Source organism: Calliphora vicina, chromosome 1 (genome assembly GCF_958450345.1).
Source record: "Calliphora vicina chromosome 1, idCalVici1.1, whole genome shotgun sequence".
NCBI classification, from domain to species: domain Eukaryota; kingdom Metazoa; phylum Arthropoda; class Insecta; order Diptera; family Calliphoridae; genus Calliphora; species Calliphora vicina.
Window position 1 is genome coordinate 118,411,832 of NC_088780.1, and position 16,681 is coordinate 118,428,512.

At 27.1% G+C, this 16,681-nt stretch overlaps 2 protein-coding genes across 3 annotated transcripts in view; one reads left to right on the forward strand and one right to left on the reverse strand.

Moving 5' to 3' along the window:
- Nucleotides 1–16,681, forward strand: part of LOC135963674 (protein toll-like) — a 235,536-nt gene that overhangs the window by 198,371 nt on the left and 20,484 nt on the right. The window lies entirely within an intron of this gene.
- Nucleotides 5,755–16,681, reverse strand: part of Lerp (lysosomal enzyme receptor protein) — a 263,489-nt gene continuing 252,562 nt past the window's right edge. Inside the window, exons 15-17 of the mRNA XM_065515622.1 lie at nucleotides 7,132–7,327; nucleotides 6,889–7,019; nucleotides 5,755–6,672 (exon numbers count right to left, since the gene is read on the reverse strand). Coding sequence (XP_065371694.1) covers nucleotides 6,589–6,672; nucleotides 6,889–7,019; nucleotides 7,132–7,327 — 411 coding nt within the window. The 3' untranslated portion in view covers nucleotides 5,755–6,588. The remainder of the gene's footprint in view (nucleotides 6,673–6,888; nucleotides 7,020–7,131; nucleotides 7,328–16,681) is intronic.

The following is a 16,681-nucleotide window of genomic DNA, read 5'->3' on the forward strand; positions in this document are numbered from 1 at the left end:
TAGGGTAGGTCGACTAAGCAAACTTTGCCTAAAATGGGTATTGGACTTGCTGAAATTCAAGAATACGTTTTAAGTAGTGATTCACTGCTAAATTTGTGTAAAATTTGCTTTAACAGCTAAGTATCTTAGAATTGTTCCCCACGATTTTTTGTAAAAAAAAACGACCCGCCCTAATGTACATACATACGTACATATGTACCTACTTACATATATACATACTTTTAATAATAAGCATAGATGTATTGGTTTTGCCATATGCTCACACATCTAACCACCCACGCATCTACATTTTATGATAAAATTCATACAAACATAGATTCTTCTTAAGTTATTGCGAAAACTGAGAAACTTGTCTACGTTTGTTAGTACAGTAGACGCTCGCTAATTAGAACCGATTTTTCGAATAAAAAATTGGGTAAATTTACTTCCAAAAATTAAAATAAAACACTTTTAAATTTTTTTTTAATTCAATTTTATTTGATAAAAACAAGAAAACAAAACGTAACAATTCAGTCCAATACATTAAATGTATTTTTATAAATTAAATTAAATAAGATAACAATTTAGTCCAAAAAACTAAAATATTTTACATATGTATTTAAAAAAAAATTAAATAATAAAGTTAAAAGTTATTGGAGGGATAGCTTGCACAATGGCCAAATTTACAACTAATCTTTGTTTGACATATAATCAGTTATATTTGTTTGTATTTTTGGTTTCATCGAATCCGAAATATCATTACGGAGAGCCAAAAGATTGCTTATGTGCTTAGTGGAAAACACTGTTATTGCACCATTTTATTAAATTATTTACGCTTTCAATGGTTGTTAGAGACAACTGGTGAGACTTCAACAACATCGTCTTCGCTGCTATCTGAAGACTCACCATCGCTACTGCGATCATATACATATCCGTCATCAAACATATCTTCATTCCAACTGTCGATGTCTTCTATACCGATGCAATCGTTTGGAGCTATTTCTTCTAAAAGAGCTTGAGTTCTCTGAATAACTTCGTTGCAGACCTGATCTATTTGCAACAATTGCGCTATTGGCACGTCGTCGTCGCTGTCGTATTGGTTAGAGTCCCAATTGAACAGCTTCGATATCGATGTATAAAAGGAGTGACTGAAGCAACATCACTGGAAAGAATCTCGCAAATTTTTAAAAAACGGATATCGTGTCGTTTCTTAAATTTGGTAAACCATCCATCACTTGCACTGAAAGCATTTTCATCTTTATTGGGATATTCCTCCCTAAATATTTGTTTAGCTTTCTGTTTGAGTATGGGCCCAGTCAGTGTACATTTTTTTCTCGTTGATTTAAAAAACAATCATACAGACCACTTTCCATTTTAGGATATTCAGCGCTGTGCAAAGATTTATTGCTTGCCTTCTGATATGTTTTGAAAACAGCATTTAATATTGCTGTTCTACTATATATGATTTGATGTAGCTGATTGAAGATGTTGTCACATTAAAATCTAGGGCTAACCGGTTCCCTTGAACGCCTTTGTCAAGCTTTTCTAATATTTTGACTTTAGTTTCCAATGGTAAAGTGTTTTTTTACGTTTATTTGACATTTCTAATGATACACTTTCACTTTTTAATAGAGACTGCCAAAATATGTACACGCGTATCAAATTTCGCAAATTAACTATCCACAAATATACATAAATGCGACAAAAAACAACAAATAGGGAGCAAATATATATAATTTGGTGATTACCTTTTTTAATTTTACTATTGGAGATTTCTTGTGTTCAAATAAAAAAAAAACGCTCTAAATTATAATTTTAAATTCGAATTTCAGAGCGTTTAATGTATTGCAATCACTGATTCTGATTTCTGGACGCTCTAATTTGTGAGCGTCTACTGTATAAATAAAAGGTGAGTTCAGTTAATTTAGTTAAAGATTTACGACCTTTATTCCTCATACAAACAAATGTGTTTCGTTATCTCCAGACTTATGTGAACACGACTCAAATGACAGGTCAAAAGAAAAGTAAACGTTATCATATAAATTTCGATTTATTTTCTTTCTACGCTGCTAGCCTTTGTCGTACGAAGCTTTCGAGAAGTTATCTTAACAATTTTTAGAGTTCAAGTTTTTCAGTGTGGATGTTATGGTCTAGATTACTGTTAAAGATACTAGTATGATTCACTGCATGATCTTATGATCTTCGATACTCTGATCGATTAATTAAGATATAATTCCTGAGAAGATTAAAATTATTAATTCAACTTATCTTAGTCCTAATATAATATACTTTTGAAATACGAATATTAGAATATTTAATTACATTGTTCATGTAGGAGACAATAACTGATATATAAAAAAAACATCTCGAGGATATTATGTACATTGTACAAGTAGGGTGGCCCGATTTGTGTGGAGGAATAATAAGATGTCGATGTTCCTAGATCGCTGTATCTTGAATATACAGCTAACATTAGGGTATTCAATAAATCGGGTTTCTGGTTTAATCGGTTAATCGAGCAAATAATTAATCGAGGTTTAGATTTATTCGGTTAATAATCGGTTAATTTAAACTTAGTGAGATCTTCTTAAATAATCTTTTATAAAAAGAATATAATTTAAACGATTTTTTTCTTTAGATTTAATAAAACTTTTCTTGGAAAAAAACTCTCAAAAGCATGATAAAGAATATTCCTTTTTTGATTGTTTTAGATTTTGATTAATTTAACAGCTTCGTTTATTTATGATAATAGACTCATTTCAAAAAAAATTTCGTCTATACATGAAAATATAAACAAAGTTTCAAATACATGTAAATTAAATATGTCAGTTGTTATACAACTCACTAATCATGTTTATAGGATGTTCAAAAAATATCTAATTTTAATTTGAAATTTGTATTTGAATTTGAATTGAAACGGATAAATAAATACAAAAGCATTTTTTTTAAGTGCAAAAAAAAGGAAAGGATCGGTTTATTTGTTATTTGAAAATATTTTTTTGACATATATGATAATTTTAGAATGCGCATTTCAAAGGCTTTCACATGATTTTTCCTTTTTGAGAAACTTTCATTTGGGAAATTCCACAACTTTTATTGGGACCACCCCAATATATATGTGTTTTTTCCGATATTTTTCCATATTAATTTTTCTTTTGGTGTTATATTCACATACACGTACGTTTTTCTGAAATTGCAGAAAGTATTATATATACAAAAGTATTTATGTATGTTTGGAAATTTATCCCTTTCCGTCCCCGCCTTCACAAATGTGTAGGTAAATTTAACGTATTTTGTAGAGACATTTATATATTATGTACGGTTTTTTCTTACTGTTTTAAATGTTTAAATATTATGTGTTATTTCATTTTGTAATATGTTTTTGTGCGATTTACTTTAGTATTTTGTGTACGAGTGCAAAAAATGTGATCGAAAAGTTCACTGAAATCCACAAATTTTGAAATTGCTTGGAACGGAAATGCCCTTAAAAATAGATCTGCTTTGGATGGGACTTAGTAGAAATCGATTGAAAGTTTTAAAATTGATACTTTTTAACAACTTAACAAAATTCCCTATTTAAATACTGGTTTTCTCTAGAGAAAATTATGTTTCTAACAAACATAAACAACATGAACATCGAGTTTAAAATACCCATGTTATTAGCATTTCCCTACATCATATATTCTAGAAAAACGAAATTTTTGTATTATTCTTACTGTTATGCATGCAAAAGTTATGTAAATGCGAGTAAAATATGCGTAAACTCGTATAACGTTGTTATTTTTCATTCGAAATTATTGTTTTATACCTTGATAATATTCTATAGAAGCTTAGGTTTATTGCTAATGTTTAAAAAACAGTATTTAAATAGGAAATTTTTTTAAGATATCGAAAAAAGTACAATTATTTACCCAAATTTACAACTTTCAATCGATTTCCGGCACGTGTTCTAGTTATCCGATTGCACTTAAATTTTGCAGTAGTTAGTTTTGGCTACTAATGAACAAAAAATGACCGATCCAAAGCAAATCTATTTTTTAAGGCCATGTCTAATGTACATATTGTGTTTTAATTCATTTAGTTCGAGAAACAAATTTTATTCATTAGAACTACATACATACTTATTTATGGGTAGTACAATAGAATAGAGAAGTTTTATAATAAATTAATGCATTTTCTTTCGAAGTCTTGCTATTTATATTATATTTAACAATACAAAAAATATTTTGTTATTGCAAAAGTCAAGTCTTCTTTGGAATATAATTGAAATAAGATTTAATATTGAAAATGTAGAAAATGTGATTGTGAAATATCAGCTATTATATTGTATTAAAAAAAGTTAATGGTATAAAAATAATAATATTTCTGATAAAAGCCATACCACCAATGTAGAGGTTCAGGAGGGTATAATTCATTTGTTTTGATATTTGTATTACGCAGAATTAAGGCTTCCACTACCAACATTAATGAACTCAATAAACTTCTGTACCGACTTAACAATGTCAGCTCATTCATAAATTTAAAAAATAGTTAATTATATCTGTTTTTGAACTTAATTGGAAATTCTTTTTTCACTTTCCCCTTTTGAAATTGGTTGGCATATAATAAGATTTCACACAAATGCCTTACGATTTAACGTTCAAGAACATCTTTAATGTGTTTGTATCAATAACAATTAAGGGCCGTTTTCTCATTAGGTGATCTTTTTTCCCAACGAAAAACTGCAGATTAAAGAAATTTGGTTTTCTCAATGTCTCATTTGCCTATTATTTCTTTATCGTACAGATAAATTCAATCAGCTGACTGACTGCTGTTCATAGTTTTTATGTGTTTGTGTTTTTGTAGATTTTTAGATTTTATAAAAAAAAGTTTAATAGAGGAATTAACATTAATTTGATGGAGGATGAACTCGAAGAACATGAGTTCCAAGTCAATGCTGAAAGAGTTTATCATGTCAGGCCTAACTACCTGGCGGACATGCAGGATAATGAATTTTTCAAAAGATTCCGGCTGCCGATGGCCACACTAAACAGCTGATTTATGTAAACATGTTGTCACTTGAAGGCAGGGTTTCCAAATTTCACATCTATTTTGAGAGGTATTGCCATCTGAAAATAATGTTTTTGTCGGTATATTGAGAAAACCAAAATTGTTAACGGACAGTTTATCGGCCTAATAAATTTATGTCAACATTTAGTAACAAACAGTTTGTCGATACATTGAGAAAAAGGGCCTAAGAATGTTAAAATGAGCGAAAACCTTTTTTTTAAAAAATTTCAATAATTTATTTTTTTGAGTGATTTTCGGTAGTTGGCCTTATATGGGAGATATGTTCAATTATGGACCAATCTTCATGAGATTAGGTCGCGTGATTTATTTTTATATGGAGCTTCATTCGGTTAAATTTTATTTTGATACCAATATTTTTATGAGATTTATGCTCATTAAAGTGAAGTGGGCATAAAATGAAGTGAAGAGACCTGTGGTCAATTATGAGCCTATCTGCACACAATTTTTAGGCGTGATTTATTTGTCCTATTTCGATTTGTACTACTTTCAATAAGGTTTGTTCTTGGGCCGAAAATAATACATGTGGCAAATTTTATCGAAATATCTTCAAAATTGGACAGCTATATTTTTGGGCATTACAAACATTAGCACAAACTCATAATACCCTACCCCCTATTGAGGTGTAGGGTATAAAAATAAAATTGAGTGTAAATTGTGTAGAGTCTGAGCCGGTTTTCTCTATCCACTAACTAAAAAAAACAAATATTTATGTATTTTTAAATATCAGAAAGTAGTAATAACATGTGTTTTTATTAAAAACTCAAATAAAATTTAAGTACAAATCAAGTCTATTTAAGTACAGTTTTAAATTTTAATTTAAAAACATAATACATTTAAAATAATTGGTAAATATATTAAATAAAATATTATGACAATAACACAATAAAATTATATTTACATAATATACATAAAGATTAAAAGCTGGTTATATATAGTACACATATAAATATAATTTGTTTAAATATAGCACATTAAACAATTAAATTTTAACCACCACATCTTGATTATTTATTTATATATTCTATCATCAATTTAAAATCTTTTATTAAATGATCTTTTTAAAAATGTTTGCATTTCATAGACATACAATAAGATCCATTTAATACGTTTTTTTGTTTTTTTAACATTTCAAAAAAAAGTATAAATATTTAATGTATATAAAATTGTGTTTTTGTTATCTTTCTTTTAAATAGATTTGTCTCTATTTAATTTTTTTTTTTGTTAATTTTATATTTAAATATACATATAAATAAATCTTTGGTGTTGTATAGTTTTTTTTAGCTAGTTGGTTTTTTTACATAATATCTTGTCTTGTTTTTTAATATAATTTTAAAATCAGTTCACAAGCTATTGTAGTTCTTATCATAGTTTTAAGCTTAGCATTTAGTAAAATTTATTAGAAAAATACATAAATTTTTTGTTTTTATAATTCCTCTTTCCTGGAATCAGTGTAGAGAGGCAGATAATCAGCAAGAGGAGTTTAAGGTCATATTTCAAACTTTTGTTACAGGTTTCTTTTGGCAGATTTTTACTTGGCTCTTAAAGCAGCATATCTTCGTCATCCGATTCTGTAAATTCACCATTGGGATTAAGTAATAAATTACCTTCCTCGCTATTGGGTACCTTTAGAAAAAAATAATACCAAATTAAACATTAGAAAATTTATTTCATGGTTTTTACAACATGTTAGTTCAATTGGTGCTCAATAGTTTGACAATTGTTCATTTAAAGATAACAATTGTATAAAAATATTAAAACTAAAAATTTTCTTTAAAAAAATTGGTATTAAAAACCAAAAATTTTCTTCATTATATATTTTTATAAAAAAAAAACACTTACCCTTCTGTATAATACCGACATAGCTGTTCTATTAAATAAACGTCTTACACGATTACGACGTTCTGGTGAAAATGCAAACATTCCCAGACAGGCCACAAAGAATGTAACAGATAATATTGTAGCCAATATTGCTATTTTGACGTTAAGATATGTATAAAGGAGAAAATATACAAATTATTTAGTTTTTTGCTTCTTGTCCACTTGTTCTTTAGACACTACAATTTAAAAAAAAAACAAACTTACTTCCTATAGATCCTGTTCTCTCAGCAGGATGTTTATTACTGGAATCACCATTTGTATTTGGTTTTTTATTGGCTTCAGTTGTCGAAGATAATTCAGTAGTTGTTGTGGTGGTGGTAGTTGATGCTGTTAGTGGAGGTTTCGCTAGACCCAGAAATTCACAAATTTCAGGTGATTTTTGTATGTACAAGAGATTGCACTGGAATGGAAAAAATAAATATATATACAATTTCTGAATAAAGCATCTACAATTTGTGTTGCATATTAATTTAGTTATGAAATAGAAATTGAAAATTTGTACATAGTTGTTTGCAGTTACTTAAAAGTTTTCTTAAAACAAATCAGTACTGTTTCATATCTTTTTTTATATATTTAATGTGTATTTTTCAAATATGCTTTATAGATGTGCAGACAAATATGCTGTATTCATTATATTCATAATATACAGTGGTGGCCAGGAATTTAAGATAAAAATTGTTTGCTAAATTCCATGTAATTGTCAATTATTTTTTCAAATATTTCCACAAATATGTATGCATGAGGACTGTTTTAACACACAAGTGTGTTTTATTCGACTGTGTCAATTCATACATATTCACCACGAACACATACAATTTTTCTACAACTTGACCAAAAAAATTTTTTTTAAATAAACATATTTTCTCACATTTATATCATTATATTTTTATTATTATAAAATATTCGGACCAAATTTCGTATTTTTAGTTCCATTAGTTTCGGTCATATCATGTTATTAACAGCGGATGTTCGCTGAGGTGGGTCAACGTATTTCCACATATCTTTGTCCATATATGTTTTACCGATTTTTCCAAACATTTTTCAGAAACTAGAAACATTAATAATAAATTTCATACCCTTAGAGGTCCTTTTATTTTGGCTCTATCGCACTTAAAATTCAGTTGATGAAAAAAATTCAAGTATTTGTCTTAAATTGGTGGCCACCACTGTACATTAGGGTGGCCCCAAAATTTAAGTTGCGGATGTTCCCACCTAAAATGAAAACTTGATTCATTCTAAGACTACGTTTTGAATTTTTTTCGTCCTGGGGTCAATATTTGGCGAGCTGGATCGAAGGATAAAAAGGTCCTTTTTTGGGGTTTTTTACATTTTTTCCATATTTCTTCCAAAGGAAGTATATGTAAATTTGGTATCATATGAAAGGTCTTTGAGAGACGCATTCAATTGGTTAAAAGAAATTTAAAAAAAAAAATTTTTAATTAAAAAATTTTAAAAATTTTCGACAAAATTTTAGTTTTTTTTAATTTTTTCATAGAATTTATTCAAATACATGGATGAAATTTCTTGATCATAAACATCATGTAATTTCACCGAAATGGTTTTTCTCGTTTTTTAAAATTCAGTCCAGTTCAATGTTTATTCAAATTTGTTTAAACCCAATTTCATCCCTATCTGTTAAGCAGTTTTTCACATGTTACTTAAAATTAACAACAACATTCCAAAGGAATAACATTAAAATAATCATTATAGCGCGATGTATAGTAAATGTTTTAGCTTAATTTTAAATATTCGTAGTGTAACAAAAGAAAAGTATAAGAATTTATACATCGATGGAAAGCTTATAAAATTTGAGTTATTTTGATGCCCATACATATACTATGAATTGAGTACAGAGATTGTCAGATAGGGATGAAATTAGGTTTAAACAAATTTGAATAAACATTGAACTGGATTGAATTTTAAAAAACGAGAAAAACCATTTCGGTGAAATTACATGATGTTTATGATCAAGAAATTTCATCTATGTATTTGAATAAATTCTATGAAAAAATTAAAAAAAACTAAAATTTTGTCGAAAATTTTTAAAATTTTTTAATTAAAATTTTTTTTTTTTAAATTTCTTTTAACTAATTCAATGCGTCTCTCAAAGACCTTTCATATGATACCAAATTTACATATACTTCCTTTGGAAGAAATATGGAAAAAATGTAAAAAACCTCAAAAAAGGACCTTTTTATCCTTTGATCCAGCTCGCCAAATATTGACCCCAGGACGAAAAAATTTCAAAACGTAGTCTTAGAATGAATCAAATTTTCATTTTAGGCGGGAACATCGATACCTTATTTTTTCTCCATACAAACGGGGCCACCCTACTGTACATATGCCATTTTAACGATGATAAACTTTTCAGAAACTTAAGAACGATGAAAATATGTGATCACCATTAAATAAAAAAAACATATAGTTATCTGATAGATTTAAAAATATTGTTCAAATTCCTAATGGAACTAATATTATATTTCTTAATAAACACACTTGATATAGGATATTATCAAAGCATATAAATCCAAAAAGTGATAGAAAATAGTATTTAGAAAATACTTTATTTTAATTTATTCCTTTATTTTAATTTATTCCAAAAATACGAAAACCGAAAAAGAAAAGTAATTTTCTTAAGTGAACCTTAATGTACGACCAGCATTATATCGCCTAGTGTTGATATTCTTATAAAAACAACAGCAATTTTCCAAATTGCTATAAACTTTGTATACATATTCCTTAACGATGAAGACGACAACCTTGTTTAATAGCACAAAAAGATCCAATTTCTTGTATAATATACGAAATGGAAACGAAGCATACACAATTTTTACATATACATATTCTTTTGTTGGCAGCGCTAAAGTTATCATCCTCATTTGCAGCGTCTTACGCTTGTGTCTACAATTTTCCACCTTAGTAAGTTAAAAGTAGCTAGATGCTGGTAATATGCATGCATTCTTTTCTTTCTTTTCTCATAAACTGATGGCAAAGTTATGATAATATCTTTTTTCCTGTTAGCTCAGTGTTTTTTCATATTTTTTTCGCTCTTAAAAATGAAAACAGAAAAATTACATTATGTTGGTGTTTATTTAAAAATTACTTTTTCCTTTTTAATGGTATAGAACAGTTCAACAACTTCTAACTCCCAACCACCCACTATTCACTTCGTATCACACTAGAATCTTTAAGTAGTTGTCTGTTGTTATAATGTTAAAAAGTTATTAGTTTATCTAGAAAAATTAAAAGGAAATGCAACAGCTTATTTTGGCGCTGCCGCATAGGTATAACTAAACAAAAAAAATATAATTTATTCGATTGTTTTTTGTTTTGTTACTTTTATTTAATGCGTTTTGTTGGCGCTTAACTAAAATGGAAATGAAAAAATAATTTGTTTTGTGAATGCCTAAAAGTAAACAATGCTGCTTTAAGCAGATAAGCTTCTGTTTTTTTAGATAATGCGCGTAACACTTACAAGTAGGCACTATATTTTTGTAAAATTTAACAAAGCCTTAAAGAAGGCAGATATTTTTGTTAAATTAAATGTAAAATAAATAACTAGATAGAGAGGCAACTACTTAAATAATAAAAAGACAAACTATAACAGTATGTTTAATTTTTATTTTAAAATCTTACATTGTACTTTATTTATTATAAGGTTATAATTTTTAAATTACTGCCCCAATGAAATTTAAACATTTATTTAACATAATTTGTTTACTTTTAAAAAAAGTTTTCTTGTGTAAAATGAACATTTCTCTTAGATACTGTTCCTTTTATCTCTCTACATACATTTTTTTAACCCACTTTTACTTCTATAATATTTTTTATCTTTTGTCATTAAACACAAAATTACATGTCACAAAGATCATTATTATCATCAGCGTCATCTTTCATCCATCCAACCAACCAACATATGCTTTGCTGCTTCAACGGTCTATGAAATGTAAATCATTAAAAAGTTAAGCCTAAAGGCATGCTACAATTGTTTTCTATACTCCCAATATATGTGTCTGAGTCTACTACACATTACACTTGAAACATTAAAAAATATATGTACTACATACTTTTTAAAGACATCACGTCACAACTTCAAAGAGCCTGTAATTTGTTTTATATTCTACATTCTTGTTTACAGACGCAATGTATTTTAGCGATTTTGTATTCCTTTTCTTGACTACGTTAATGATTTGCTTATACAGCAAAGATAAATACGGTCGTAATTAAAAAACAGCTATTTGGAAAAAGTTGCTAATTGATGGTGTAGACGTTAAATAATAAAATAATTGCAACAATTTATATCCAGAAGAAAAACAACTAAAGATAAATTTTAATTTTTTCGAACAAAATTGCATAAAAATTAAATTAGCACTTTTTTAAAAGAAAATTATGGTAAATCATATCAGTTTTAAAAAAAATTATCAGACATTAGCTAATTTTAATGCATACTTTTAGGACTAAAAGATAATTTTGATAAAATCCAAGATACAAGTGTTTGGTTTTAAGAAATTTAATAATTTTTGTTACCAACAATTAATTAATTTTAAGTTTGTTTTATTATTCACTTTCATAGTTGTTTGTATTATTGTATTTGCCTCTTGAATATACCAACTCTTTGTATATCATTTGATTTTTTTTTTTTTGGTTTTCCAACATACATACATACATTTTTATATCTTTATTATAAATTCTTTTCATATCCTTTTTGTTTACTTTATAAAACAATTTAGTGTGCTTTACTTGTTTATTTTGTACTTGAAATTTTGTTGTCATTTTATATATTCTCTTGTAAAAATTCAACGTTTTTTTATATACTACACACTTGTGTACATAAAATAACACATCATGATTGTGGCAAAAAATAATTTAATTTTTTATAAAGGCATTTTTACATAAGAAAAAGTTTTTTAATCGAATTTATCACTGCAGTAAAAATATGATTATTTCCAGGATTGTGAATTAATTTTCAATATTTTGCAATAACAATTTTATTTAAACTATTTATAATATTTCGGTTGAAAATAATCCCAAACTAAATATTTTTTGTAGCATATTTTATATTTTTTATAAAAATCAGTGCAAACAATTCCATAATCAGTTTTAAGCTTATTATTGTGTGCTTTATGAATTTTAAATTATTAAGTTAAAATGTAAAAAGAATACTTTAAAATAGTGACGAAGCAATTTTAAAATTAAACGCTTTGTAGCTCTTTTTTGGAAAGAATTTTTAAAAAAAAATTTATATTGTACACATCTAGAGAAAGTAACCTTTTTTTTAAATTTAGCCTTGAAAGAAAAGTCCTACAAATTTTCTTATTATTATTGAATTTATTACATAGCGTATATATGTTTATTTTAAATAATTAGTTATATAAAAATGTATGGTATACTTATAGGATTATGTTAAAGCTTATGAGAACACTAACAAGCATAGTACAATATTGAAATTGATATTTAGAAAGTATAGCCTAGTACTCTGTTCATATTGGCGAAAAATTATGGTTTTTTCATGCAAAGAATTTTGGTTGGTTTTAATTTCGTGCGAAAGAAGTGCTGCTTATGTAAGACCCCTTTTACACTAGGCAATTTAGTTACGCTAATCTCTTGTGTTTGTAGATGGCAGAGGTAATGTCGGGTTAAGGAGAAGAAAATTTTACATGCTGTTTTGTTATTGGGCAAGAGACTTGCGCAACTAAATTGCCTAGTATGAAAGGGGTCTTATTTCGTGTGGAAAAATAAGGTTGCCAGATAAGAACAGAGTACTGCTTTAGCGAAATTATTTCGCATATATTTCATTCCAAATATTGTTACATATATGTAGTTTGACAGCATTTCGCACGAAATTTTGAACAGCTTATCAGATAAATTATAAAAATGTGTGTATACAACATAGTTGCAATTGTTGTTGATAGTTTTGTAAGGAGACTTACATAATAAATTCTTACATATAAATTGAATTTCAATTTCAATCTTATTACTCTCGTACGTACTTAGAACTTATCATAACATACATTAGCAAGTACATGCAAGTATGATAGTTTTCGGGGTTCATTGAACTATTAATGAAGCAGTTTGTTTAAATTAGAAAAAAAATACGTAAATACATTTGTAAAATAAAATAACAAAACTTGTGTACATATTTACTATATTTATATGCATGTGTCTATTTATGTATGTATAAATATACATACATATATGAATGTAGCTTCAATTCTACTAAGTATGTTTTTAAGGTTATGACAATAACTACTTGTCTCAAGAGTTTAGACACTAAAAACTTTTACATAATGCCAAAAAACTATATTTCCGCCTTGCAAACACTTTTACACCTAAAAACTTATAAGTACACAAGGATTTCAATTCATATTTCGTTGTGTAGACAAAGACTGCTAGACAGACAAAAACCCAAAGCACTGCGAATAAAGAGAAAAACACTTTTGAGCATAATTTCTTATTCCTTTTTTAAGTGTTTTCTAAAAGCAATTTATGTAATATTACTTTAACAACATGAAAAAAAAATTAAGTGTTTTTCCTTATTATTTTTGTAACACTTAAGCAACTAATTACGAAATAAAAAATTGAGGCAATGGTATCATAACCAGAAAAAAGTATCGTATTACTCTTTCGCTAAGATTTATTTAAAGAAATAGTAAAGAAAGGGGAGGAACAAATGCTGAGGAATTTTTATTTAAACATTGCTACTAAATAATTCAACGGCCCTATAATTAGGGCAATTAGCTTATTATTAATGTACCCTACACCACCATAGTGGGGAACTTATAATGCGCTTGTGTAGATGTTTGTAACGTCCAAAAATATTAGTCTAACACCCACCTTAAAGTATACCGATCGCCTAAGAATCACTTTCTGAGTCGATTAAATCATGTAAACCTTGTGCGCAAAGTACAGGTCGCAATTTTGAAGATATTTCGATCAAATTTGGTACATATTATTGTTCTGCGCAAGGACAAAGCCTATTGAAATTGACTGAAATCGGTCCATTATTTCACCTAGCCCCATACAAATGTTCTCCCGAAATTGGACTTTATTGATCATAAATGTTTAATTTATATATGTATCTAAACAAATTTCACTCCAAATAAGTTTTATATATACAAAATTCATGTCACCAAATTTTATTGTGATCGGTCCATAATTAGTCATAGCTCCCATATAAGACCCGGTTCCGAAAATACTCGGTGTAGGGTATCATATGGTCGGGCTTGACCGACTATACTTTCTTACTTGTTTGCATTGTGAAAGCTTGCTCAGACGTATGTATTGTTATCGGTTGGTCTGGTTGATATTTTTAAATACATAAAATATTAAAAATACTTTAAATTTGTTTCTTAACATGCTGATAGATTGAAACTATTGAAAAGCTGCATTTTGGTATTTCATACCAGGAACATTGGAGAATATTGAGTACTTAAATACTTTCACAAATCTATATTGTATATTGTGTTATTGTTTAAAACTTGTACCAAAATGTACAGTGATTCGACAAATTAAGTATATGACAATTATTTTCAGATCATTTGCAAAGATGTGAAATATTCATTAAACATAATGCAACAAGTTCTTCACGTGAAAATAGTCAACTGAGATGACTATTTTCACGTGAAGAACTTGTTGAAATGTTATTTAATACTTATGCAATATATACATATGTAGGTATATACAAAAACTGTAAACTATCTGTCAGTTTCTTAACAACCAATTTAGACCCGTGTTTGGTAGAAAAATAACTTGTTAAGGAACTTGAGTTTGAGAAAATTTTCAAAAACATGAAATATAACTAACTCTTCTCTATTGAAAACAAACAAGGGACGGATTGCATTTGTATTACGCATTTGTTCGTGTTGTATAAACGAAAATTATTATTCATGAACTACTATACAAATATACTGTATATGAGCTATTAGTAAACCATTGAAAAAGACACTAATCATAACTTTTCTGTATATAATTTGAGATTAATATATGCATATATACATACATATAAAATTCATATGATTATTTTTGTTAAATAAGAATTATTAAAGAATTATTAATAATAAACATAAGAATAAATTTATAAAAATACAATACGTAGTAATAATTTTATAATCATGTATTGATATTCATAAAATTATATTATATCATTTTCATAAACACTCATACAGACATAATTCTGGACTACCAAAAATACAATAATTCATTACTTAGACATTGAGAAAATTTAAATTTATTTTATTTATCTAATAAATTTCTAATTATATTGAAGTTAGTACAGCTACACACACACATCAGTACATATAAACATTGGTCTAGCTATCAAACAGGATTGTATATACATACATTCATAAAATATTTATCTGGATATAATTAGTAGAAGTCTAAAACATTAAATCATATTTTATACAATACATATAATGAACTGAATATACATACATATGTATATATTTATGTCTGAAAATTCAAATACTTTGGCATTAGGCAGGAGTTGTCATTCTTATACAAAATTCTTATATCCTGGTGATTAGATTTCAGTACTAAAAACCAACCTAATGTTTTGAATTTTATTGTATGTACATACATTTATAGAAATGTATTATAACAACAAATTAGATACATAGTCGTAAGAAATATCATAAATTCTTTATAATGCAAAATATTCCAAATATAATTTATGGGTTTTGATAATATGTAATTCATTTCTTATGTGTATAATAAAGTTGCTTTATGACTTAAAATTTGTATACATGTTTTCACATATGCAAATTTGTATACAGACACTTGCTTAAGAATACAGATTCATGCTCATTTATTAATAATTTCAATATAAATAACTTTCTGTTTGTGTTTGTAATTTAATTATATTTACATACATAAAATATGTATGTACATTAGACATGCCCTCAAAAAAAAGGTTTGCAATAGATATGTCTAGTTTTGTTCTTTACTAATTTTTTAATTAATCATTTTTTTATTAATTTGTTCATCAAATCTGCAATGTACTCGTAATATGATATTAATTACAGATAGAGTTATTCCATAAGGCATACAGTTTTTTGTATCATTTTTGTGAGAATAAACTTTGAAAATTTGTAAACTTATTGACCAATAGGTCAATTCACATTTTCAAACCATTGTGAAATATTAGGACATTATGACAATATGACCTTGTGAATTGACCATATGTGTATAAATAGGTTATGTTTAATCTAACGTATTTTTATGATTCATAAAGTTAAGCACTTATTTTTTGTTATATCAAATTAAATGAAGAGTTATAAAATAATTTTTTTATATAACTTTGGGTTTTCTAGCATTTAATGGTTATTAGAGTTGTTATATTCAAGAACGATCTAGTTCACAATTCAGTCAAATGAACAATGTGAAGTTGTTCAGTATTCCTGCGGCGTTGGTACTATTTTCGGGAACAGATCGTTATTATTTTTTTTTTGTTTTTAATACAGAAAAATTGTCTTTAAAAGAGGAAAATTCTATGATACTTATATCATTTTTATTGTCCGTAGTTTTTTTATAACAGCGATGAAGTTGAAGTCATAGAAGTAATGTTTTAGCCACTGAGACTGTAAATATTTATTTATTTTCATATTTATTATAATTAAAATTACAACAGATCTTAAAGCTAAAAGCACTAGCAACAATGGCTATCGGCTTAGAATTTATTAATTAGGTGTATTCTTAAAATAGGATATTTACTAGAGTATTCAATCGATTAACCGTTAATCGGTTAACCGATTAA